General features: G+C 40.6%; 1 protein-coding gene across 4 annotated transcripts in view; it reads left to right on the plus strand.

The window, feature by feature from the left end:
• atrn (attractin) overlaps positions 1–25,550 on the plus strand; it is a 121,707-nt gene that overhangs the window by 31,653 nt on the left and 64,504 nt on the right. For 3 of the 4 annotated variants that reach the window (XM_055057047.1, XM_055057048.1, XM_055057049.1), the window contains exons 14-25: positions 587–725; positions 1,128–1,309; positions 2,886–3,105; positions 3,825–4,010; positions 4,999–5,244; positions 6,020–6,157; positions 7,560–7,653; positions 8,616–8,668; positions 11,130–11,224; positions 13,329–13,407; positions 13,848–14,005; positions 22,026–22,087. In XM_055057047.1, the coding sequence (XP_054913022.1) occupies positions 587–725; positions 1,128–1,309; positions 2,886–3,105; positions 3,825–4,010; positions 4,999–5,244; positions 6,020–6,157; positions 7,560–7,653; positions 8,616–8,668; positions 11,130–11,224; positions 13,329–13,407; positions 13,848–14,005; positions 22,026–22,087 (1,652 nt within the window). Of the gene's footprint in view, positions 1–586; positions 726–1,127; positions 1,310–2,885; positions 3,106–3,824; positions 4,011–4,998; positions 5,245–6,019; positions 6,158–7,559; positions 7,654–8,615; positions 8,669–10,617; positions 10,793–11,129; positions 11,225–13,328; positions 13,408–13,847; positions 14,006–22,025; positions 22,088–25,550 lie in introns of those variants that run through there. The other variant, XM_055057050.1, reaches the window with a different exon arrangement.

Raw genomic sequence — 25,550 nt, forward strand, 5'->3', positions numbered from 1 at the left:
TACAGACACTACTGCCTCTGTTTACAGCTGAATGGATCTTTAAGACGTGATCATCTAGCTAGCTGATGCTGATTAGCTCCACCATCTACCAACTGCAACGCCACCGAACTCACTCAGGTCTTTGTCCCTCTCCACTGGTGTAGACGAGGTGCTGCTGTTGTTGATGAGCTTTCGTTGATTTCCTCCATGATTTACTTCACCTTGTAAACCGGGCTGCGTCAGGCATGAGCGACGATTAGCGCTGCGACTGATGGAGCGCCGAGTCGCACGCAGCACCGGATCTGATTTGTCGCCCCACGATCAAATCAGTCCTCATTTAGACGCTGTCAGGCACACAGATGCACCTCGTACGTCTCCCCCACCCCAGGCTCTCTCTATCGTCTCTTAAACATTTCATAAATAAGGATCAGCTCTTCTATTCTGTTTTATGATCATCTAAAAGGGTTTATTAATGCTCTCCAAACCCCTGCCATGAGCAGTGTTTCTCTAAAATGACTGTCCATCCATTTTTAAAGAACAAATTGATGCTAATGCCTGACATATGTTGTCCTTCCGCTTTTTTAAAAATTTTTTTTGTTCCTCTCAGGGATCCATAGCGGAGTACGACGTTTGCCCCAAAGACAACCCATCATATGTGTGCAATAAGAAAACCAGCTGCAAGAGCTGCTCTGTGGACCAGAACTGCCAGTGGGACAATCGCAACCAGGAGTGCATCTCACTGCCAGGTAGTTCTGAAGTTCACTTAGTTTGAAATATTGGTGTTATAGTCTGAAAGTGAATAAAATAGTCTTGGTAAAAATAACGTCTTTATGGTTAAATGAATCAGGGTTCAGCAAAAATGTGTTGGAACTGCTGAACAAGCTCACATTGTCTGCAGATATATTGTTTTTTTTTTTCTTCTACCAACTGAACCATGCTCTACAGCTCTACTTTGGTTTTATTTGTCCAAGAGTCATCGTACCAGAAGTCTTACGAATCATTCAGAAGAAAATGTCTTTTTTCTGTTTAGAAAAAAGAAGCTTTCTAATGACGGGCCTTTCTACCAACCCCTGCCGGATTTGTTCAGCTGCTGTTCCTGATTTCACGCTGCGTTTTTCTCAATCCAGCGTCTTTTCTCTCTGCTCCAGAGAACGTGTGCGGCGAGACCTGGCACCTGGTGGGCAACTCCTGCCTGAAGTTCAACACGACCAGCGAGTCGTACGACAACGCCAAGCTGGCCTGCCGGAACCACAATGCCTTCCTGGCCTCCCTCACCACGCAGAAGAAGGTGGACTTTGTCCTGAAGGAGCTGCAGATCATGAACGTCATGGTAAGGCTCGCCGATGATCATTGGATCAGCAAAAAGAAAATGTTCCCTGTGGCTGGTAAGATCCCGATGCCACACACACAGTGAGAGAGGAGCCAATTCCAGCAGAACAGCGGCGGTGTTTAATTGGCTCCAACAAGAGGGAGACACGACAGGGGTTTTCTCTTCTAATTGTTCCATTCATACTTGACCAGTGAGGCGCTTTCCAAAATTTGCCTTCAAGTATATATATATATGTATAGATATATTTTTTGTTGTTGTGAGTTTTCTTTGTCACGTTGTCGGACCAGTAAGCATGAAATAAGTCTCTAAAGAACAGATCTTTCCTTCCAGAGCTCAGACACCTTTCATTTGCTCGATCTATTAGAGTGAAAACCCAGAAATCTATCCCAGAAACCCGCTAATCACTTCCAGGCTGCATTGGCTTCTTTGTCGGTGGGGAAATATGTTTTTTGTTTTTTTTATTGTTTAGCTTAGAAACTGCTTTGCTTTTTGAACTTTTTTTTTTTATAAACCCTCTTGAACTTTGTTCATATTTGTCTTGCTACAGAAAAAAAAGCTTTGACTTATTTTATTGAGGTTTTCTGATGAAACAACACAAAATAATTCATGAAAGTGAAGTAGTAGAAACTGGGGGAAAAGGGGCTTTCAAACATTTTTTCTGAATGGTAATCTGAAAAAGTGTGAAAAATCTTTCAAACTCTCAGATTGGATTCAATTAAACACAGATAAACTCACATTTACGAATAAAATGTCAGAAGATTGAAGTTGAACTTGGTTTTATTAGTGGATATCAGAAGAAAGGAAGCTGAATATAAAATTACGCCACACCTTTTTTTTGGCAGAGATGAAAAAAGTCTCATAAAATTCCATTTTAACATTTCTTTTTGTTGTGATGACACAACAAAACGTGAACATTTGAGGGGAATCAAGAAATTACAATACCAATCCCCAAACTGGGAGTGTATTTCTGAATTAGCTAAAACTGTTTGAGAGGAAAGTGAAGGATTTATAAGAAACGAGAAAAGAGTACAAAGCACATGCAGTGTGTATTTTTGGTTGGTGCTATCATTATTATTTTTTAGCTCGAAGCGTGCACAAAGGCGGTTAAAAGACTTCCTCCTATGTGATGTTGACGTCGCCTTTTCCGAGGATTATTCTGCCAGGATCAATCATTCCGACCTCTGGAATTACATGTCAGCCCTACTGTAATTTGTCTCTCTCAGAAAGCCTGCGCTCCTTTCCTTTTTTTTTTTTTTTTTTCTTGACATGGCAACATATCTGCAGACTAGACATGGGTTTAAGTTTGAGAGCCCTTCAAGTCAGGTGAAATAAACCTGCCTTATTCCAGATAAATGACTGCTCTGTCGTTTTTCCTCTCCCCTCTCCTTCTTCAGTCAGGGTGCAGCTGTTTTCTGAAACAAAAAAAGAAAAAAACGTTACTTGTCAAATAGTTTCCCCCTCTATATTTACATTAAAGTAATTGGTGGGAAGCTGCCATCATAACAACTATAGATGTTTTGTTTATGGAATCAAATGAACTGGACGTATAGTCAAATCTTTCCACTTGTTTCATCAGTACAAGACGACAATGACTCCCTGGGTGGGGCTGAGGAAAATCAACGTGTCCTACTGGTGCTGGGAGGACATGTCGCCCTTCACCAACACCACCCTACAGTGGCTGCCCGGTGAGCCGAGCGACGCCGGGTTCTGTGGCTACCTGGCCGAACCGGCCTCCAGCGGGCTGAAGGCGCAGTCCTGCATCAACCCCGTGAACGGCAGCCTGTGTGAGCGACCCGGTAAGCTTTCGACGTTAACACAAAGCCAACGCGGACTGTCCGGCCATTAAATGTGTGTTTATGTGTTAAGAGTGCACTGATTTCAGCTTTCTGTCTGGCCACCAATTTTTAACAAGCCTGATCTACTGTTTCCTGACTTTTGCAAAGATGGATAAGATTGGCTTCACATATAAATATTGGTAAACTGCCTGTCATTTGAAATCGGCTTGTCACAGTTGCATAGTGTCTGCTGAATAATAAATTGTCCCACATGTTATTGCGATAAACGATAATATTGTTTTTTAAAACATTTTTGAATTAATATGATGATAAAGGTGGAATAATGCAGGGACATATTCTCAAAGATCAATAAGCTTTAAATTCTAATGAGCATTTAACATTGAAAATGGAAGACATTTTAAGACACCAGAAAAAGACTTTAGTTTTAAAATCAATTAAAATCGCTCGTTTTAATTTATCTTAGTTAGTTGCTTATTGTGACATCTATTTATATATACAGGGCAAGAACTTTTGGCCATTTTGTCAAAAAAAAAAAAATACAGCCAAGAATTTTCTAATTTGTGGCATTGAAATGAAGTAGTAATACTTTACACAAGTATCATGCATAAAATCCTACTTAAATAAATGAATATTGTTTTAAGGGAGATAAACAAATCCTCATTCAGTCCACTTTTCCCCAATCCTAGGCTCTTAACCCTTCTGTTCATGCTCTTTCTTAGCGAACCACAGCGCCAAGCAGTGCAAGACCCCCTGCGCCATGCGGACCACCTGCAGCGAGTGCACCAGCGGCACCTCGGAGTGCATGTGGTGCAGCAACATGAAACAGTGCGTGGACTCCAACGCCTACGTGGCCTCCTTCCCGTTCGGCCAGTGCATGGAGTGGTACACCATGAGCAACTGTCCACGTAAGACGTCTCCTTCCACTGGCTTCAATACTAACACCATTGGAATTCCTAGCCACGCTGCAAAGCAGAAAATGTTCAGTCCCAAAATAATTTCCCCATAATCACATTGTAGTATAGAACGCAGCAATGTGATTTATGCTGGTAATCCCCGTCTAATCTCTTCTGCTTCTCTGAACATTACTCGTTCAGAATCAGCAGGAAACATGAGCTGGATCTCACTGATGATTTCTTTTTTTTTTTTTTTTGGCACTTTTTGATGGATTGTCTGGTCTGTTTGGAGTTCATTTGTTAACGTACTGAGGTGAGAATAAGAACTGAACCCAAGTGTTGCTGAGTTTCTAAAACACCTGAATTACATTGTGCTGTACAAAAGACGAAGCTCAGGTTTTGCTATCATAAAAGGGGGCAATGAGTTCCTTGAAACAGGCAGGAAAACCCTGAAAGATTTCACAGCTGAAAGTGGGGAGCAGGGTAGATTTCTTCAGACTGCCGGGTTTCCCCTAGAAAACCTTCTGGACCTGGTGGTAGGGGGCGCTTGGGCTTAAAAAAAGGTTAAAAGTTACAAAACTTCAGAAGTTGACGAGCAGATGTGTGAGGCCAACGTCAGGTGGAGAAACGGTGCAATTGGTACCCACTGCCCAGTTCAAAGTGTCAGCTATAAACCTTAATGCATCTTTACTGTCACTGTTACTGGTGTACAAAAACCCATTTTAAAATAAACTATTGACACTTCGTCTGGCGGGTGAGCCATGGTAATTGATCCCCTCTGAAAACTGTTTTGTGAGTGAGACACAGAGGGGGAGACAAAATTTATCTCTGTTTTGAATCAAACTAACTGTCAGTTAGTTACGTTAATAGTGAAAGGCAGCAGTAGCCTTTGCAAGGCATTGTGTTCCTTTGCTTTGGCTGGCCCCGATCAAAATGTGGCATCGTAGCCTGAAAGCTCTGTCGTAACTGTAAGTGGCGCTGTTGTTGTGTTTTGCTCCAGCTGAAAACTGTTCCGGCTACAGAACATGCGGCCAGTGTTTGGATCAGCCCGGTTGTGGTTGGTGCACGGACCCCCACAACACGGGAAAAGGCCAGTGCATCGAGGGTTCCTACCGGGGGCCCTTCCAGACATTGGTGCCAGCGCCGTCCACCCTGCCCGGTCTGCCCGCCGGCCCCCAGCCCTCCCTGAACTCCAGCATGTGCCCCAGCGAAGCCAAGTATAACTGGTCCTTCATTCACTGCCCAGGTAGGAGCCAAGGGTTCTCTGCTGAATGCGCTGACCCTGTTTTGATTGATTTCATTTTTTTTTATCATGTATATTTGTTTCACAAAACTGTAAAAGGAAATAGTTTCTTTTTAAGGCACCTTCTTCTTTTTACTTTTATTTTTTTAAAGATGTTTCAATTTCTAAAAATTAGACTAGAGACATCAGATTGTCTCTCAGAGATTGATCTCTGGAAACCTGGGGAAACTTTAAAAAAAAAAAAAAGTAACGACTCAAACAATCATTTTTGTTTGGGTAACTAATCATATTTAGTTAATCGAACCGAACATGATTTACAAATGTTTGATTTGATTTTGTAAATGTGGGTGGAGTGGTTACCCTTTGTTGACCTCTGCCAACACATTATCATTGTTTTCATTACTTAAAACAACAGCATCAAAGAATATTTAGTTTAATGTGAAAAATGTGGAGCAACTCTCCTCTGGTTGACAGGTTTAGTCAAAGTTCAGGGTTTTGAATGCTTTTGTAAGACAGCTGAAAGATGACGTTTGGATCATTTGCTGCATGAGAGCCACAGCTTTGACAGAATACCTGTTCAGTCCCCCACATAAACATTGCTGTTTGTGTTTGCAAATGAGCGTACAGATCTCTCCATGTTTGGCCCTGGGGCTGTTTATTGCTAAACCTTTTCTTTTAGAAAAAAAAAAAAGGATTTATTATTTTTTTTCCTGCAGGGATTGTGTGTGAGTGTGTCTGTGACATTAATGCAGTACGCGCTTTGTTTACTCCCCGCCAGCCTGTCAGTGTAATGGCCACAGTCAGTGTGTCAACGAGAGCGTGTGTGAAAAGTGCGAGGACCTGACAACCGGCAGACACTGCGAGAGCTGCATCTCCGGTTTCTACGGCGATCCGACCAACGGGGGCAGCTGCCAGCGTAAGTTCCCCGCCGCACGCACACTCGTCCGACATGTCACTTTTTTTTACTGTTCATTTTTACGTCTGCTGCTTCTCTGAGCCCTGGCGCCTCCTGTTGGGATATTAAAGATTTACTCCTTTCACAGCCGACACAGACAGTCACTCAATCAGGCTATAAATCAATCGTTTAGCAATTGGACAGCCTAATTTCGCTTTCTGGTATATCACTGCTACTCTGTATGTTGTATATTCTCTTTCTGTCTCCCACTTGATTTATATTCACAAGGGTTTGCATCAGTGACACTTAATCAGTACATTAGGCTGTTAAAATGCATCATTTCTTCTTTGTACTAGGAGTGCAACGACTGCATTTTTCTAGCCGATCACAATCTTTCATTCCGATTTTGATAGATTTGTTTTACACACTGTTAGGCGTTTTAAGATCATCACAAACCTTCAATGTTCCAATCCTATTTTATTATACAACAGTAAACTATACACATTTGAACTACAATAGACATACTCTTAAATACAAATGAAAAGTTTAAAACATTGCTGTCCAAAGCTGCTAAATTAACAAGAATAGTTTTGTTTTTCACAATTAAAATTTTTCTCCGTCCCTTTGTCAAAACTGAGCAAAAACGCACAGTTTCAGACCTTTGCAGAAGTATTTAAGATTGGTGGAAAAACTCTGTTTCACAAGCACGTATCGGTTGATCACCCTATATTAAGGAATTTGGGCAGAGCATGAAGAGCATGAAGATAAACACTGGTTCTGCTAACGCTAAAGCAATTACCAACTAAGAATTTAGCAGAAGCCAATGCTAAAGCACTAACTGCATTTAAAATTGTATCTGGCTGGAAGGACTAGAACCTTCTAGAGCCAATTTAATTTTCACTTTAAGTTCATATTTCCTATAATGTGCTTAGATGTTGTATCAGTGTTTATATCTTCCAGTGTCTGTGTTTTTATTTGATATACTTTTTTGTTGAAATAAAGTTATTGTGGGTGGAGGACAGAGAAAATGAGGAGAGGAAATGGGAATGCTAAACAGCCATCACCCACTTCAAAATAAGAGCATGAAGATAAACAACTAACTGAGAAAATTCAGCTGAAGTTTGCAAATAGTCGGGAAAATTAGAAGTTTAGAATTTACCTGGAAAAATGAATTTAGGGGAAGCTACATAAACTAAATGTTTTCAAAGTTGACAAAAAAGCTCCAGAGCCAAACAGAAAATTAGCAAATTGCATGAAAAATGCATTTGTAGATCTGTGACTGATTGATGAAATCTATCCTATAGAATGAAATTTGAGTGCATGGAGTATTGAAGTGGAAGGTTGTCCAATACACAACAGACGTACTCTTGGTTAGTAAATGTCATTTCAGAAGAAATTGTGACTCTTCTTGGTTTTCCTCCAGCCTGTAAGTGTAATGGCCACGCCAGCATGTGCAACCCCAGCAACGGGAAATGCTTCTGCACCACCAAAGGCATCAAAGGAGATCGATGCCACATGTGAGTTTCACTTTCTGCTTCATATAGCTTAAAACCGCAATATTATTTCATCATGTTTCCTTTATGTGTTTATATATTTCTATCTGATAGCTGATCTTTTGAACACCCTTCCTACTCTGTACGGTGTTTGTTTCAGGAAGCAGGATTTGAGTTTCACAAGGCTCTGTAGTTAACATGACATTTGTCAAAGTATTTATTCCGACTCCTGGAGGTTTTCACAAAAAACCATCCACATGTATTCGATTGGGATTCTGTTCCAGACTGAATAGCTGATGAGTGGAATGAAAAGTAGATTTGCAGAGATGAAATATATTCTACAAAGAAATAAAATTCCTATTCTTGGGAATTCTGAATTGTTTCAAAATGCTGAAAAATCTAGTTTCTGTAATTTTTCTGTCTTTAAGAGAAGGCAGGCACTGCACTACCTGATAATAATCAGTGTAATAATTAAAAATAAATAAGTACTTCAGCATTTACAAACCAGCAGATTTTCTTTCACCTCCTCCCAGGAGAAACGTTCTTTTTTTTCCTGAACACCTTCAAAGTCATGTATTACTTTTGGAATGACACTATTTTAAGATCTAAATTATCACACCTAAATATTAATGAGCCTAAAAGTCTCCTCAGTATGTCCTGAAGTCTTCTGATCATTTTCAGCCTTTTATCGTCCGTCTGGCCTTTATGATTATAGGACTTTGGAGAAACCCATTAAAACCTCCAGATGATGACTGTATGAATGGCCGTCAGTATGAAAATGAGGCCGTATTTGCCCCATTTCTGCGGAAAATGTTTCCAGTACGTTTCCTCTCGGTTTCTTTGTTCCCCCTGTTCACCAACATTGTGATGTAAATTCAGCAGACAGAAAAGTCAACCCTCCTTTCTGTTCCCCTTTTGTTTCATTCCTCCATGCTAACCGCCCACCTCCCATTTCGGCTCACCTTTTCTCCACCTTTGTTTTTAAGGTGTGAAGTGGAGAGCCGTTACCAAGGCAACCCGCTCAAAGGGACATGCTACTGTAAGTGTAACTCCTATTATTACCAAATCCTGAAAAAATAATGAAACAATTCTGTCTCATTCAAGTCAATGCAAAGTGAGTCTTGTAGCGAAAATGACAGGAGGATAGATATATGAGACTGCAGAGAAAAGCCATGGAATATAGATATGATGGCAATAAGTAATTTATTTTATTTTTTACAATTTTAATTATTGTAGATTGTCATTTTAACTACATACTACTTTATTTTAGATTATTATTTAGTGACCATTTTAATTTATGTATTATTTTTATATTATTTAATAAATACCGTTTTTTGTCATTTGTGTTATTATTAATCTTTCATCAATGACAAAACATTTCTTAATGTTTTATTATTAATTCAGTTTAAGAATAAATTATTTATTTTATTATTTTATTGCATTCTTATTTATTTTAGGTAATTTTTCCATGTTTTATTTTTTGTCCATCTTTTTTTATTTTGTTATACATATATAAATTAGAATTGGACATTTTTAAATTGATTATGTATACTATCATTCATAATCTGTGCAATTATTTTATTATAAAACGAAAATAGGGATGTATTTATTTCCTATGGCAATTTGTTCATTTTTGCAAAAATATTTCTGTTTTTTTTATTATGTTGTAGCCTGTCTGGCACATTAGATTTTACAGAAGAGGGATGGTTGCTTGTTCCCCCACCTTCCGCAGGAATCCTGTTGTAAAAGAGTCTGGTGATTTCACGGTTTTGGACAGAACTGCAATGTGATTTAGAAAGCTGTCAGAGATTAATGAACAGGAGTTTTCTGTTATCACTGGAATTAAAACTAAGTGCTGAAGCAATTCCCCCGACTGATTGGCAAGTCAATGAAAACCACCCAACAAAAAGTTTGAATTTCCCATCCCCCCTTTCTCCTGCTGTGAACGTTCCCCACCTTTTTTTTTTTTTTTTTTTCCGTGCCATTTTTAGACTCACCAGAGTGGGAACAACGAAGACATTAATTGGTTAGTTAAACAGTAGATAGTGAAACGGCAGTCGTTTTGATTATCCAGCTTAGTGATCGGTTTAATGATTTAATTTAAAATGAAGTTCTTTAGGTTTTCTTCGGGTTGGGTCGCACGTTGAGCAGTTTAGCGTCTGGTTACACTGTAGACACACAGATTCCACTTGAGTTAATACTTTATAAAAAGATGTTTTTCTTCTATTATAGATCAAGTTTTACCTTTTTTTTTGCAAAAGAAGTTAAGTGCTGTCAAACATAAGTTAGTGTCAATTCTCAATTATATTTACATCTGGACTTTGACTTGGCCATTAAGATACATGATGCATGAATAAGACATTAAGTTAAAGTTGCACATGAATAAGTGTGTTCAAGTCATATATCATTAAAAGTCATGGCAGCAACAAATGTAAACAGCTAAATAAAATGCGTTCATATGGGAGCGACTATTTTGGGAAAGTGTATGGATTCAGCACGTTGCAAGTTTTTATGAAATATGACGCCGTGAGAGCTCTGATGGAGCCAGCAGCACCTTGTCTACAAACAAAACAAAATCTTCCAACTACTTCCTGTCTTCTTCTTTGTCGTTTCCGCCAGTAGTAACATCTGGCTGTTGGTCACGTGATTCAAAAAAACGAATTTCCATTGCAGTTTTACAAAATGCATTTATTAAGATGTGGGTGAAAACCCACCTCCTCCTTGCACAAAAACCTGCAAATAATGGTAGAAATCCTCTCTGCCCACCTCATAAGTCCGGCACAGATCCTCAAATTTTACTCATTCCTCATTTTTAATCATATTATGGAATGCAGTGATTCCCTGTTTTGCCTGTTTCATGGTGTAAATTTGAAATCCGATTATTTTTCTCTCTCAGTAATCAGAACTGAAGTCAAGCAGTTGGTAAACCGGTATAGAGACACAACAACTCATATATCAAGAGCTTTTTTTTCTTTTGCTGCTTCCCAGGTCAACCATTGGACATTGAGTTGTGGCTGCAGAATTTCTCCTGAAAGAGGTTTTACCAGGCTGAGGATAAATGTATTTCTCTGTGGTAATTGTTATTTTTTTTAAGAACAGCAGCTGGCGCGGCTACACACTGACAAAGAAAATGGCTTTTCCTGTGCCGGTCAATAAAGCCGAAGAAAGGCTGGGAAATTGAATTTTCGGTTTCCAGATCATGACGAATAAAGTCCAGAGAAAAGTGTAAAACAAAAAGGAAACCTTTGCGTTTTTTGTTGTTTTTTTTTTTTTGGGGGGGAGGGGCAACTCGTTGACTCTGTTGTTTTGATGCTGTAATGGTTTCATGACCTTTTATCACAGGACAAACACACACACACACACAAAAAGCATTCTGGGGGGAGGGGAATGAAAATGGAGAAATGATGGGGATCATTTCCCACCCGGAGCGCTGTCAGAAAACATGTTACTGGGCGACCTTCAAGCCAGACTTACTCGTCTGTCTTGGCCTCCCTCTCCAGACACGCTCCTCATCGACTACCAGTTCACCTTCAGCCTGTCGCAGGAGGACGACCGCTACTACACCGCCATCAACTTCGTGGCCACACCTGAGGAGGTATGTCAGGCAGAAAACGCCCCGCCGTCATGGCAGCTGCCCACTTGCCAAAAATAAATGTATCGAGTTAACCACCACATGACTGAGGTGCTTTATTTTCTGATTACAGTAGTCATTTGTCCCCTACTGCTGCTCCTCTAACATGTTTGCTCTTTACCTGAAGTGAGTCAATGAATGCTCAAGAGAGGAAAGAAACAAAGATTTGTGCTTTTAAAAAGCTCCTTATGATTAACATTAACATTTATCAGCAGCATGCGATTACACTTACTTTCTCTCAGGGCAGTAAGATTGAATTTAGTATTTTAGTTTAAAAAGTATTAAATCCAAACCCCTGGAATTTTGCTGGATGTTAATAAAAAGAATACTAGAAATCTAAAAAGTGTGGCGTGCACTTGATTTCAGAACCCCTAATGCCCCGTCCCCATCACAGGAGAGCCTTTTTACTAAGTTAATTTCAAAAACGTTCGGGGTTATGGGTCAAGATACCCCGTTAGGCTAACATAGTAACTTTATCACAAAAAATGTTTTTTGCTGTCAACACAAATATGCAAGAGTAAAATTTTCACTCTGTAGCCAGTGTCAGGAAATATTGTTTTTGATCCCCTAAAACACCTTTTCCATGTGAACAAACGATTAAAAACCTTCCTGTTTTAGAAAAACAAGCTCTGTTGTGGGCAGGGCTTCAATCAGTTCTTTACAAGCCAACTTTAGCTGCTACTACAGCTGCAGCAGTTTTTGTGTAAGTCTCTTAAGCCTTTACACATTTACCACTTTCCAATTACATCCTTTACAATCCTACAATCCACAGTTCTGTTTTGGCACCATTTTCCTAATAAATACCATGATCACCTACTGTACGAATTGTGTTTTATAGCGCAAGACGTAGAACCTTTAGGATGACAAAACATGCTGGATATTTCTGATATCTCTTATTAACACATGAGGGTTTATTAAATACCTGCCTTGAACTGATTGATCTGTGAATCGAAGTGATGTCTCTGGAAATTTGCTCGTCGCGGTCACACAGATGTTTTCCTAGCAAACAAAATCTCGTCCACTTACGTTTATTCACCGGGAGCATCTGGAACTGAAACAGAAATGAAAGTGTCTGATGAAATGTTCCAGATGGTTTTTCTCCCCTGATGAAGCTTTTACCAGAGTGTTGCAACGGCTGAAATGTAATCCATTTGTCATCTGAGCAGGAGCAGAGATAATTATCTTCATACAGGAAGTGATGACGGCTTGTCTGACTTAACTTCATCTGTAAGATTAGGGAAGAATCCAATTTAAATGCTTGTTCTTGCTTTTAATAAAGTGTGATTAGGAATTAAGTTTTGCATCTAAAACAAGTGAGTAACACCTACTGTAAAATAAATGTTCAATATATTGTGTTTGTTGGAGCTAAAGGTATGTTGTAGGGGTGCACTGATGAATTGGCCCTGATTTTTTTTAAATTTTTTTATTTCATTCGATAACCTGGATGAGAAATCAGTCCAATTTTACCTGCTTGCGCAAATGTTTAAAATTCTTCCACATACTTAAAAAAAAAAACAATTAAAGTTTGTGGTAATAGTGACAGCATGTTGAAAAGTTTAAAAGCTGGGATGGTTTTGTAGCTGCTGCTGAAAAGTGCTGGGTTTCAGTCTTCCTTCCTCAGTAACAACATCCAAACCGAAGAGTGACATGGTAGTGCATAGTATGGTGCATACTGACTGCATTTTAAAGTTCCTTCTTCTCAAACTGAGCTGCAACCAGCAAAATTCAGTCTCTCTGGATGTCTCTAGTCACATAGTCTTCATAAACAATATAATGCACGCAGTTTGGAGTTATTAAATGAATATATCTTCTGTTACCTGTGCTGTTTGCTCTTATTCACAAGTGTGTTTGTGCTGCTGCAGTGTGAATAAAATCTCTGCTCTGCTTTCTGACCTGCGACCAAACGAGCTTCTCCGTACCTAATTAAATCAACTCTAGCCTTTTCCTCGCTGGCTTTGGCTTCTCTTACAAGTATTTTTGTTGTCGTTTGTTTTGTTTTTTGGGGGGACAAATTAAACGCAGTGACGTTGCTGTTGGTATAATTGCTGTGCTTCCGCTCTGCCCACAGCCAAACCGCGATCTGGACGTGTTCATAAATGCCTCCAAGAACTTCAACCTGAACATTACATGGGCGACCAGCTTCACAGGTACGAGTCTGTCAGAGGACACACACCCAGCAAGAAGCAGCTGCTTTACACGTTCATCTGAAAGCAAATATTTCTTCCGTTTACTTCCAAGGAAGAAAAATGAAGTTTAAAATACTGTCCTGTTGGCTTTTTTGACTTTAAATTATGAATAACTTTGGCTTAAGAAGTTGACTAAAAGAGGCTGCTGCTTAAAGGATACTTTTGTAGTTTTTACAATATTTCCTTACTATGTTGAGGTAAACTGTTCTGCTTTTTATTAATATTTTTTAAATTCCTGTAGTGTTCTGTGTTTGGCTCTTTTCTTTCCTACTACACCAACTTTCACTCCTCTTTTTCTTCTTTTTTTTTTTTTTAATTGTCGACTCAACATGGTTTCCTTTCCTGCAATCTTTTCTTCATCCATTATGACATTATGACACTTTTTTTGTTTTTTTTTCCAGCAGGCACCCAGACCGGAGAGGAGATTCCCATCATCTCACGGTGTAACATCAAGGAATTCAAGGACAGTTTTTCAAACGAGAACTTTGATTTCCGCAACAGTCCGAACATAACGTTCTTCGTCTACGTCAGCAACTTCACCTGGCCCATTAAGATCCAAGTGAGTTTCGCTCAAATTTAGTCAAGTGGCAACTTTTGGGAAGTCTTTACTGATTTGTTTTACAGCAGTATTATTATTAGTGCTGTGAATTGATTGAAAGATTTATTCACGCTCTAGCTTTGTGATTCATCGCTGTGCTTTAAAACCGTGTGAGCTTGAAATGTAAAAATCCACGTTTTCAATAAATGTTTGGAAAAATGTTCAGTCATCTCAAACCGATCAGGTCAGTTTTTCATGTTCAGGACTGTTTAAAAGAAGTCATCCTCTCTCTATGGAGGGTGTCCATGCATTCTTAAAAAGTCTTAATTAACGTATCTTAAAGTAAGGCCTTAAAATGTCTTAAATTCACATAAAGTAAGTTCGCCTTTTATATGTTATTCACAGGTCTTAATTGTTGTGGTAGGATTATTTCACTTGATATATTTTGTGTAGTTTTCTTGTTTCTCACGGGATTTTACTGCTACGTAAAACTTTGAGTCATACCAGCTGCTAATACACCTTTTCTAGCCAGCTAGCTGGATAGCTAGTGTAAAGCCACGTAGCCTTTTTACATCCATCAAGGTTGAGTGCAAATTTATCGCCGGCTGTCTGGACGATGCTCATCTTAGCCATTGGCTCACTTCTGTTGCCTTTATTTGCAATTTTCTTTTGTGCGTTTCTGTTGCCGTGCAGATCTTAAATTCCTTTCACAGCAGTCTTAAAAAGTTTTTTTTTAAACTTTTAAATTTGTATTGGTGAAACCCGCAGAAACTTTTGTATCATTAGCGTATTGTGACCATTTTTCTTCCTGAACCGGTGGTGGAGTGTTTTCATGTTTTAATTGGTCATGAGGTCGAGTAGGGATCAGCATTAGTTCACTTGTCGGAAAGAAAGTTGTTTGGCCCGGATTTGACCGAGACTCGTTGCTCGCAGTCGTCGAAAAGTCAAAAACTTGCAGCTTAAGTATAACCACTGGGGAGGCTTTCTCTAAATCAGCTTTACATTTATCAAAATCCTAGAAGTTGTTGTTCTCGTATCTCAAAAGTTTCAGGTCGTTCTGAGACATTGGATGCTGTCCTGAACGTGTGTCCAGTCCAGAGGAGCTGCTGCTCCTTAAGAGCGGAGTGTGTTTGCTGGACTTGTTGATGTCTTACTTCCTGGTAGCTGCAGTGAATAAGACCCTTCATCTGCTGTCCTGCTAGCTGGCAGCGTGTTTTTACGTGGCTTTGCTGCAATCAGTTCTGAACTCAGGGAAGCACTCCAATGTGAATGATGGAGAGAAAACCGTCTTTCATCAGCGCTGTAGCTGTTGTGATTTTAGTAATTCAAAGGTTCTTTGTTTTTTATTATTATTATGTGTCGCAACGCTTTAGCTAATATTTACTGTGTGAATAAACTTATTGACTAAGTAACACAGTAAAACAAAATGTAAACCCTACACCAGTCGGCTGATTATTACTTTTTCTTGATCTATTCTGGTCAAACAGCTGGCGAAATCGCAAATAATTCAACATTTTCTTCCCATTGATTGCATTAAAACAAAGCCCCCTTTTATTTTTGGTCAATGCATTGACCAATAGCATGTAGTTTGAGGCCATTTCTAGACGAAGGTCAGAGGCATATACAGAACCTGCAGTGATTTTATTTGACTCTGGTTGTAGACTTTTGAGAAATATTCAAAATAAGAAAACCTGAAAAAGAATCTGAAATTTGTATCTGCCAAGAAAAGCCTTATATATGTGTATGTGTGTATGCATGTGTGCGTGTGTATGTGTGTGTGTGTGATGCCGATTGTTGTGATCTCGGACCGTCACCCCGGTTAGCGTTAGCAAGCTTGTGCGGTGTGGTTGGAGAGCGAGGCTCTGCCGGCAGTCCGCCCTGACAGCGTTCCACCGGGAGCAGCTCTGAGAGATGTGACTGGTCACACCTGTGTGTATATTTGCACCTCTGCCTGCATGGGGGTGGGGTGGTAAACCACAATCCTGCCTCCATCTTCTACGTTCAGCAGTGCAGTGTGAGGGGATTGTAGGTCTTTCTCAGCTTCAGAGCTTCAGGTGGTCCACGTCGCCGTCCCGCTGCATTTCCTCCTCTCATCCTGCTCCGATCCACTTCATCTCCTGTCTTTCTGGGTGGGATCATGTAGAAGATCACCCCCCTGTTCCTGAAACCAAAAGAGCACAGGACTTTTTCACCCAGCGCCGAGGTAAACCTCTCCTCCTCGTCTCAAACCACTTTCCACCGCTTACTAACGGCCCTCTATTTCCTCCTCTCTGCTCCTCTTGCGTTCGCTGACCTGTTGCTGGACTTCTTGCGCGTGTGATCAGAGGTGGTGGGTGCCTCCGGCACAGATCGGAAAAGCAGCGGACCGAGAAGGAGCAAAGGGCAAAGTGGAATGTTAAGTTGAAACACATGCTTCATTCAGAGACGGCCGCGTGTGGAAAGCCAAAGCTTCTCTACAGGCTTCTAACACAACTCTGCTTACTTTCCTCTCACACCGACTCCGTTCGCCCTCACACGCTCGTCAATCGGAAGAATAGCAGCTCATGTGTTTCCCAGTTTCATGACCAAGCCACCTGCCAGTTTCTTTAAACCGCCGGCATTTATCACGAAAAAATAGTCTTTGTCTCACCCGCCCCGACACTAAAAGATGAGATTGAATTCTTTCATGTCATCATCGTCTGTGTCGAGCAAATCGGATCATGAAAACAAAATCAATTGCGGTGAAATTAGTCAGCCAAGAGTTTCCCGTTCCCCTTGATTGTTTTTTTTTCTTTTTCCTCTTCCTGCACCCCTGATGAAGAATAGATCTGAATTTAACGATGTTTGTAATTAAACACAAATCCCAGACTAATTACATTAAAGAGCTGTGATCCTCCTGTTCTGTGCCTTGGTGAACATGTCATGAGATCGTGGAGATTAGAACAGCCTCGTAATTTGATGCCCCGCTGCGGAGGAGCAGCAGTAGCTGCAGCAGTAGCTGCAGCGATGGGCTGGCTGGGCCCCACTCCGTGAAGCGGTGGAGTGTTTATCTGGGCTGCCTGTGGATGCCTGGCGCTTCACAGCAATCTGAGAGGAGGGGTAGCAGGAGTGGAGACTGTCAGTGTGCAGCAGAGGGCGAGTAATGCTAGGTCATAATTTGAGGAAAGAAAAGAAAAAACTGTGTGTATATTTGTATCCATATATACAGGGTTTCCCCCAGAAAATGGTGGTCTTTGCACCATAAATCTGGCTTAATCTGTCTTTACTGTCACTAGTGTATTAAAGAACATATTTAAAACAAATAAACGACACTTAGCCTGTGGGGTGGTAAGTAAAGCCTGGTGGCCCGCCAGGCTAATAATAAATACACTGGAGGAAACCCTGTATATCTATATATGTATATATAGATGTAAATAGAAATGTTAAAATACAGAACTTAGAGATGCACCAATCAGAGTGTTGTCTGATTTTGCAAAACTTTAACCCCATGATTAAAAAATACAAATGCTAAAATGGTCATTTTAGATCCACCTGTGGTATATTACATTAGTCATTAGTCCAGTTTGCATGGCTAGCATTACTAACAGGCCAGTAGATGTGTATATTTGCAGAAGCTTCCCTGTTGACTTCTTTATTGTCTACCTCCTATTTGAGTCTCCTTTCCTTTCATCTCTTTCTCTTGTCCTTCACTTCTTACTTTGTCTCGCCTTTTTTACTTGTTTTATTTTTTTACAATATTTTCCTTACCTGTGTCCTCTCCTTCTTTCTTTACTCCCTCTTCCTTGTGACCTTCATTCTTAATCTCATTACTTGTAACCCATCTCACATTACTACTTACTCTTTTCTTTCACTTATTCTTTGTGTCTTGTCTGACGCAGAAACATCTGCTCCGAATTCAGAATCTAAGTTTGTATTTTAGAAACATAAACGAGTTAGAACTCCAGAAAGTTGAGCCTTGAAAAGATTTCACATGTAAAAGGTGTGGGAATCTTGGCAGGATTGTTTGTACTTAAATCGCTGCCATGATTCATTAATAGTCACTGGCACATAACAAATCTATTCTAGATTTTAAAATGCCATTCAGTCATGTCACGTTTAAAATTAAGATTCCATTCACTCTTTGACTGTAGAACCTGTTGAGACGCTCCCCGTCGATATCGTCGCTGTCTGCTAAACCTCCGGTGTAGATGAAATCGCTGCTAGAAGCATTAAAAGAATATTGAGTATTTACGTTCCTGATACCCTACAGCAACACGTTCCATAGGGTATCTTTCTCTCGCGGGCACACAAGAGGAGCACCACCTGGGCGTTATGCTCGCCTGTTGAACACGGCTGACACTCGAGATTAGCCACAGCAATAGCTGTTCTCAATGTGTTGTCAGCATGGCAGCCTGCTTGCACTTTCTGAAATTGAGTCAGGCAGTGATGACATGACCCAGGGGTGCTGTTCGTGGCCTGTGAAGGCCTTTTCCTTCAGAGGTTCATAGTTGTCGTAGGTGAGAATTCTGTACATCTAATCACTCGGAGAAGTCTGTGGCTCTTTAAGGCGGCTGTCACAAGGAATAAGCAGTTTCAGGGCCCCAGCCAACAAGGTTTTCTTTAATAATTTAAAGCTTTAGCTGCATTTATTCATAAAGTCTCGGGATGAATCTCATTTTCATTATTCATGCTCGACCTTTCTCACATTTTGTCACATCCCGACCACAAACTTTGTGTTTTGCTGGCATTTTACGTGAGAGAGCAGAACAAAGCGGTGCATAATTGAGAGACTGACGGGAAGTGATACATGGTTATCACATTCAAGGAGCTGCGATCTAAACCGTTCCCCTGTAGCTCTCTATTTGAGCTTAGTTCTGCTGGTATTCCTTGATCTGTTTTCTTCTACAGACAGACATTTTTTGTCACAGGAGTGAAGCATTATGACAGACAACCTAAAGGTCACCAGCGTCAGCGAGGAGCTTGGATTTTAGTTAAAGGACAACATTGAGGTGCTTTTCCAATTCCTTTGCCAAAGAAATTGGGAAAGAAAAAAAGGAGTATACAGACTGTAAAGAGACATAGATTATTATCTTTTCTGTGGAAAAGTGGTCGGAATTAAGAAACATCATCGTTCACAGCCGAGTGAACAATGACAGAGAATGAAAGAAGATGGTGAAAAAGAACAACCACAGAGCAGTGAAGATGAACATTAGGAAAGACAAAGACTGCATAGATGGACAGGCAGGGGGAGAAGAACAGGCAGCATACAACGGTTGTATGAAACAGGTCTGTGACATGCGTATGAAATGGTCTGGAAAGCACAGCAAGCCAGGATTACCCACCAAGGACAAGGACAAGGACGGACTAGCACAGCAATTGAGCTGGGGGAGGTCCTGAATGGACTCATGTCTCCAAATCCATCAGCCTTCAACCCATCCAACAAAGCTCGAATCAACCCAATCCCCCTACCAGTCTTTCACCTACCATCATTGACTAGCAAGACTGAACCAATGTATTTGCAGAGGCAAATACATTGGTTCAGAGTCCCCTTCATCCAACTCAAGAACACATGGACACCCAGAGAGTTCACACTGACTTCCAAGATCCAAATATTCAACTTAGTAGTTTTACACGGCTTCAACCTGAAGGACAAGGTTTATCTTCCAAACATTGCATTTTGTAAAGTAGGTCAGAAGGTTTAGTTTCTATCTCACCAGACTAGGTGAACTTTCCCAACATGTTTGCTGCGTCCCCTACATAACTTGTGGCAAATAAGACTTTGAATAGGTCTTGCTAAACAAGCTTTCCTTTTGCCTCTCTTTCTTTGAGACACATTTATGGTGTGGCTGACTTTATAGTTTTCCAGTCAACAAATTCTTCCACCCTGGCTGTGGGTCTCTGCAACGTCTCTTTTAGCTTACTCTCCAATTAATGCTTTTCTTTTTTTATTTACCTTTCTCTTTAACATTATATGTTTCTCCTATCTTCAGTATTCTGCTCAAATCGACAAAACTATTTCCACAGTTCCAAATTAATTGCTCTCACTTCTAATTTCTCGTTGTTGTTTTACCTGTGAATACTTGTTTTGTTGGATCATTTCGATCATTTCTTGAGGAACTTTCTGGTCTTGCCCTCGGCAAATCGCTTTGTGTTCTGTTAAATTTGCTTGATTGATTGAGTTGGCTGCTCACATTACCCAGGCTCTGCTGGAGGTTTCTTCCTGTTAAAGTGGAGTTGTCCATTCAGCATACCTGCAGAGACTCGAGCGCGACAGACTGACTGGAAGAAGTCAGTCTGTATCACCTTAAGAAAGGTGGTCTCAGCAACTGGAAACACATTAATTCTCAGTATGACCGATTGTTTCAAAGTTAACTCTGTGCTTGCTCTGGAAGAGCAATTGCTTCAAAGTCAGAAACTCGATGCATTCGGCCGAGTTTCTTGAGATCAAATTTCTATTTGACTTTGCATCAGTGTGGTGTGAATGGATTGAATTGATTCCCATTTTTCTGTATATACATTAGAAGGTTTCTTTGTAAAGATGATGTTCTGTGAGCTTTTCAAGGCTTGAAATATTTCTCAGATAAGTTCTGCTCATGTGATGACGCATTAGCGTTCCTGCTTTCTTTTAACCCAGATTTCTTTGCTCAGTCAGTGTTCATCTTAAATTTTGAACTGTTTGTGGTTTCCCATGTGCCATTTAGTCTTTTTTGTCTGTCAAGAGATTATCTCTGGAGTGCCTGCAGTGTTGATACTTTATTTTATTTTTTTTACTTTTTTTTCTAATTAGATGCCTAACAAGTTAGCTGACATTTCCCCAGCCTCCTGCTTGATGTTGACATCTTTCTGAAAGTTCTCAGTGAGCCTAGCAACACCTCTGAAGTTATTTTCAGTGATCAACAGACTGGAGGAAAATTGTCTCTCTGAGGATTTGAAGCTCATCAGGAACAAACTGACTGCTGATCCATACGGTGCTGATTACGTGCAAATGAAACAACTATCAACACACAACCATCTTGATCTTGTTTCGTCACCTGTCATTTGTTCACTTGTACCAATTTAAGGTTGTTGTAGTGTCTGGTCATTCAGATCTGTATGTCGACTTCAGCCTTGAATAAAGCAGCAGTGGTGATGCGAGCATGGTCCAGGAATTTCATCTGCGTTCACAAACGTTTCTGTGTGTAGAACTGAGGTCTAATGAAGGAGGCGCAGTACCCTCGGGATGCCAGAGAGGGGCAGTGTTGTGTCGTCACAGGTTGGCGGTTCACCATGAGGCACTTTGAGGTGAAGGTAGGAGGCTGTAGGAGGGAAAAGTGGTGGTGGGGAGGTGGAACTACTCTGCGTGCGTTGCCCCTGGCAACCTTGATTAAGACAGGATGTCGTTGGAGCAGGGGCACTTGTGATGATTACATGGAGAATATTTCTGCCCACGTATTCAGGAATGAAGTTTATTCATTCATTCATTTTCTGTTTTTATTTTCTCAGACAGGTTGTGGGTTGCTGAAAGGTAGCGCTGCCGGCTTGTTGTCTAGTTGACATGTTTGGAGCATCAGATCAACTGAGTCAGAGCCTTCAGTGGCTGCGGTGGAAAAGTCTGAAGGAAATGATTAAAAAAAAAGGCTTATAGCAACAGTGCGTAACATTATTGACACATCGCAACCTTTTGGAAACATAAACACAAATTAGTCACAACAAGCAATCTTCACATCTGGGCTATGAGAACCCATGTTTGTAGTTTGTCATACAGTGGTGTGGAAAAATGTTTCCCCTTTGCGTATTCTTCCCCTGTTTGATTTGCATGGCTTAAATGATTTAGATTTCATATCAGACTAAAATCACCGCAGTAAATAAAAACTAAATTTTTTTTTTAATGATTTAATTTACTAAGGGAAATAAACTTTTCAAACTCTATCTGAAGCTGATGACTGGTTGTACAACCCCAGGAACTGCCATCAAACGTTTGCAGTGACTGGCATATCTGTCTGCATGCAAGTTATCTAACGTCTTGTTGTAACATTTTCCGTGTTCCACTTGATTTATAACTTCTTCTTTTTCTCTCTCTCCACCTTTTTCTCTTTTTTAACAGATTGCTTTTTCCCAGCACAGCAACTTTATGGACCTGGTGCAGTTCTTTGTCACGTTCTTCAGGTGAGCACAGCACAGCACGCACACACACAAAGCTTGGAGACTGGCGAGTCCCTCGCAGCACACATTCCCCACACTGACTGTAGGTGACAGGTCAGTTTATCCGCACTTCAAAAGGCTAGGAAGCCGGATGGAAGGAAAGGAAAATGTCAGCGCCATTTTAGTCAGCCACTTTCAGATAAGATCTGTTCAAGAAGCAGAATCTTTTTGGACGATCTTAATCCACCTCAGAGTCGAGACACTTCTTTCCCTGCCTTCTACAACCACTTGTTGAGCTCTTAAATCCTCCCCGCTCTCACAGCTCTGATTAGTTAACAAGACTGTTATTTTAAAGAAGCGTCAACGTGCTACAAATGAACTTTTCTGAGATGTGTAATGTGTGGTTAAGTGTTTTTTTTTTTTTTTGTGGAGTTCAGCATCCGTGTGTGTTTAGTGTGGTGAGAGCAAGTTGGCAAAAAATCTTTTGAAATTACTGAGAGAAACTAACGTCACTCACTGGTTTCCAGCTGCCGATTAGCTGGCGGCATCCACAAACAAACGCAAGACAGGACATTGTCTCCTATGTCACACAAACATACTTTTACATTTATCTGTATTATCAATCCAAAAAATGAATACTGATTACCTTTTAACCAATACAATATTGCCATCCTTATGGTGACGTGGTGGTAGCAATACTGATTCCAGCTTACTTACCCAGAGTTGATGGCAGATGGACTAGATGGGAGATCCAGCGCGGTTCTTCCCCCGTTTTTTTGAAACCACCAAAGTGGTGGGGCAAGCTAGATATTGCACACAAGCGATTCGATTGGCAGAAGACTGCATTCGTTGTTTGGCCTGTGGAGTTGAAAGTGTTACTTGTGGATACCATGTCAACCGGATGTGGGAACCTGCATCAAAATAATTAACAGAGAGACTTTGGAGAAGCTGGCTGCCCAAGGTCACATGCGGAAAACTGAACCTTCAGAAGGTTGACCAGAGCTCCTGCGTGCGCACGGAGGACTCATGTTTCCACGTTCCCAGATATTTGTACAGCCGGAGTGAGACATGACAATGGAGAAAGTGCTAAAGTGTGTCAAAGACCTTGGGTTCGTGGACTGAAGACAAATGCAGGCCACTTGCTTCAAATTTCCAGCTTTAATAATGTTTGGATGAGTCGGTTGTGGTAACGCACCAGATTGTGTCAATACATTTGCAACTGCACCACTTTTAGCCTCATTTCGACGCTGAACAACCAACCATTCTCCATTGCCAGACACGAGGTTCCCCCAGCAGGTAGAATGCAGAGGGTTTAGCAGCTTTTTTTTTTCTTCTTCTTCTCCTGGAAACAACTGCCTGCTGCAGCAGGAAACAGTGCTGATGAGCGTGGAAAGATTGAAATGAAAGCAGGAAGGTTGTGCACCTCTGTGAGACTGAGCTAGAGTCAGGAGTCTTGCCTCTCCACTGCAGATGACAGCTTCAGAACTGCCTACTGCTGCTTTTTAGCAACACAAAAATGGTTGTTGGAGCAGATTTCTTGCATGTTTTTTATGTAGTGTGCTAAATTTGAACATATTATGAGTCTGGGGTGCTTTGCAATTATAGACGTGCTTGTTCTGGAGGAGGTCTGAAAATGTGCCTGTGTTGTTGTTACTGCTGCTGTTGTTGGGCGGCTTGGATTGTACATCTGCAGGAATTGCTGTAATGTGTTATTGATTTTAAAAATGAACTGGACCATAAGTACAACAGTGTCCGCATTGTGGTTGACTGGATGTGTGTGATTTCGCTCCGGTGTCCTACAAGTGTGTGTGTTTGTGTGCTTGCCGTCCACAAGAGAACGACAGGATCGTTTTGTTTTTTTTTCTCCTTGTTTTTCTGGACTCTGTACATTACGTTTTGTGAACAGCCATTTATAAACACTGTGGACACAATGAAGAATCTTTCTCTTTGCTGAGGTTCATTGTATAAACATAGTGGAACCATTTCACATTTATGAATCCGTCCCTGTCTCCTTTATCTACATTCTGTCATGTTTCATCCACGAACACAAAGTGATGAATAACTGAAGTAAGAAGAAAACTAGAATGAGTTTCTTTTTTTTTTTTTTGTATTTACCCCCTTACACTGGTTCCTCTAAATAAAATCAAGTGAAGCAAACACATAGAAGAAGGCAAATGAGACAAAAGTAAAACCTAAAATGTCACACATGTTGCAATGACTCAGTCGAAAAAATAGTGGGCTCTCACAATGATAGCATTTAAGCTAGCTTTAGCATTTTAGCTAGTATTTGCTTTAACATTGTATTTTTTTGTCATATTGAATGGAGTATATTATTGCAGATCAACATACTGGCTGTAGTCCTTGTGCTAACGTTAACGTCTTAGCTAAAATTACGATTTTAGTTCATTTCGATTTAAAAACTAAACCTAATAAACTGAATGGAGTGAGTTGGTGTGTGTCAACATGTTGGTGGTACATATGACTGATGTTTTTTCATAGTGAATGGAGCACGTTACTGTAGATCAATATCCTACTGATATTTTTATGATAATGATGGCATCTTTGGAAAAAAAACAAAACATGTTGGCTAGTTGTGAATTAAAGAAAAGATGGGGAAAAAAAGAGAACCCTGGGAATCTGATTGGATGGCCATTCCTGCTAATATGTCACAGCTACTGTCCAACATTTCACTTTCCGTTACTTGGTTACTTTTCAGTTTTTTTCTCCTTATTTTTTGGCTTTATTCTTCAGCTGCACTAATACACATAAAGCACAGCCATGAAAGATCACCGTCTGTGGTTGTCACATGACAAAATCCCAAAAAATGACAGTGATATGAATCTTTTTTCCAAACCATTTATCTTAAGCTATATTTCCACCATAAGTAAAGCTTGAGCTCTGAAAGCGATCTGCGTTTAAGGTGACCTACGTTTGTTTCTGTCACTTTGTACCGATGCCGCTCTTAGCTGCCGCTGATGATGCCAGCGTATTTACACACCTGCCAACACCGAATCGTTTTGTCAGCAGTTGTAGTGAACGAGTCGTGCCCGCTGTTGGAAGCCGACTTGACAACAATTGATAAAGTAAAAAAAAAAAAAAAAAAAAAGGTTGAGCCATTTTCACTTCTTCCTCTTCCACGGCACCTCCTTCCTGTTCTCCTCTCCATCTCCTTTTCATCTCCTGCTCTCCTCTTTTCCTCCTCCCCTTCCTCTTTCTCAGCACACTCCCCCCCTCACCCCCACCCCCTTTGACCTCGTTTTCTGCACTCTCAACCTGCCACTCCCTCCCTGACTTGCTTTTTTTTTTCGTTCCTTTTTTTTGCCAGCTGCCACTGATTCAGCACCGATGAGCAGAGAGCCTAAAGTTAGCAAACCCCCACAACCCCCCTTCCCATCCCCGTTTGCCTCTGCGTCTTTGGGCGCCGTGTTGTTTGTCTTGCGGGGGCGGTGAAGGAGTCTAATTAACGGGAAAATTGTTTGCTCGCATT

Source organism: Poeciliopsis prolifica, unplaced genomic scaffold (genome assembly GCF_027474105.1).
Source record: "Poeciliopsis prolifica strain line A6 unplaced genomic scaffold, Auburn_PproV2 SCAFFOLD047, whole genome shotgun sequence".
NCBI lineage: Eukaryota > Metazoa > Chordata > Actinopteri > Cyprinodontiformes > Poeciliidae > Poeciliopsis > Poeciliopsis prolifica.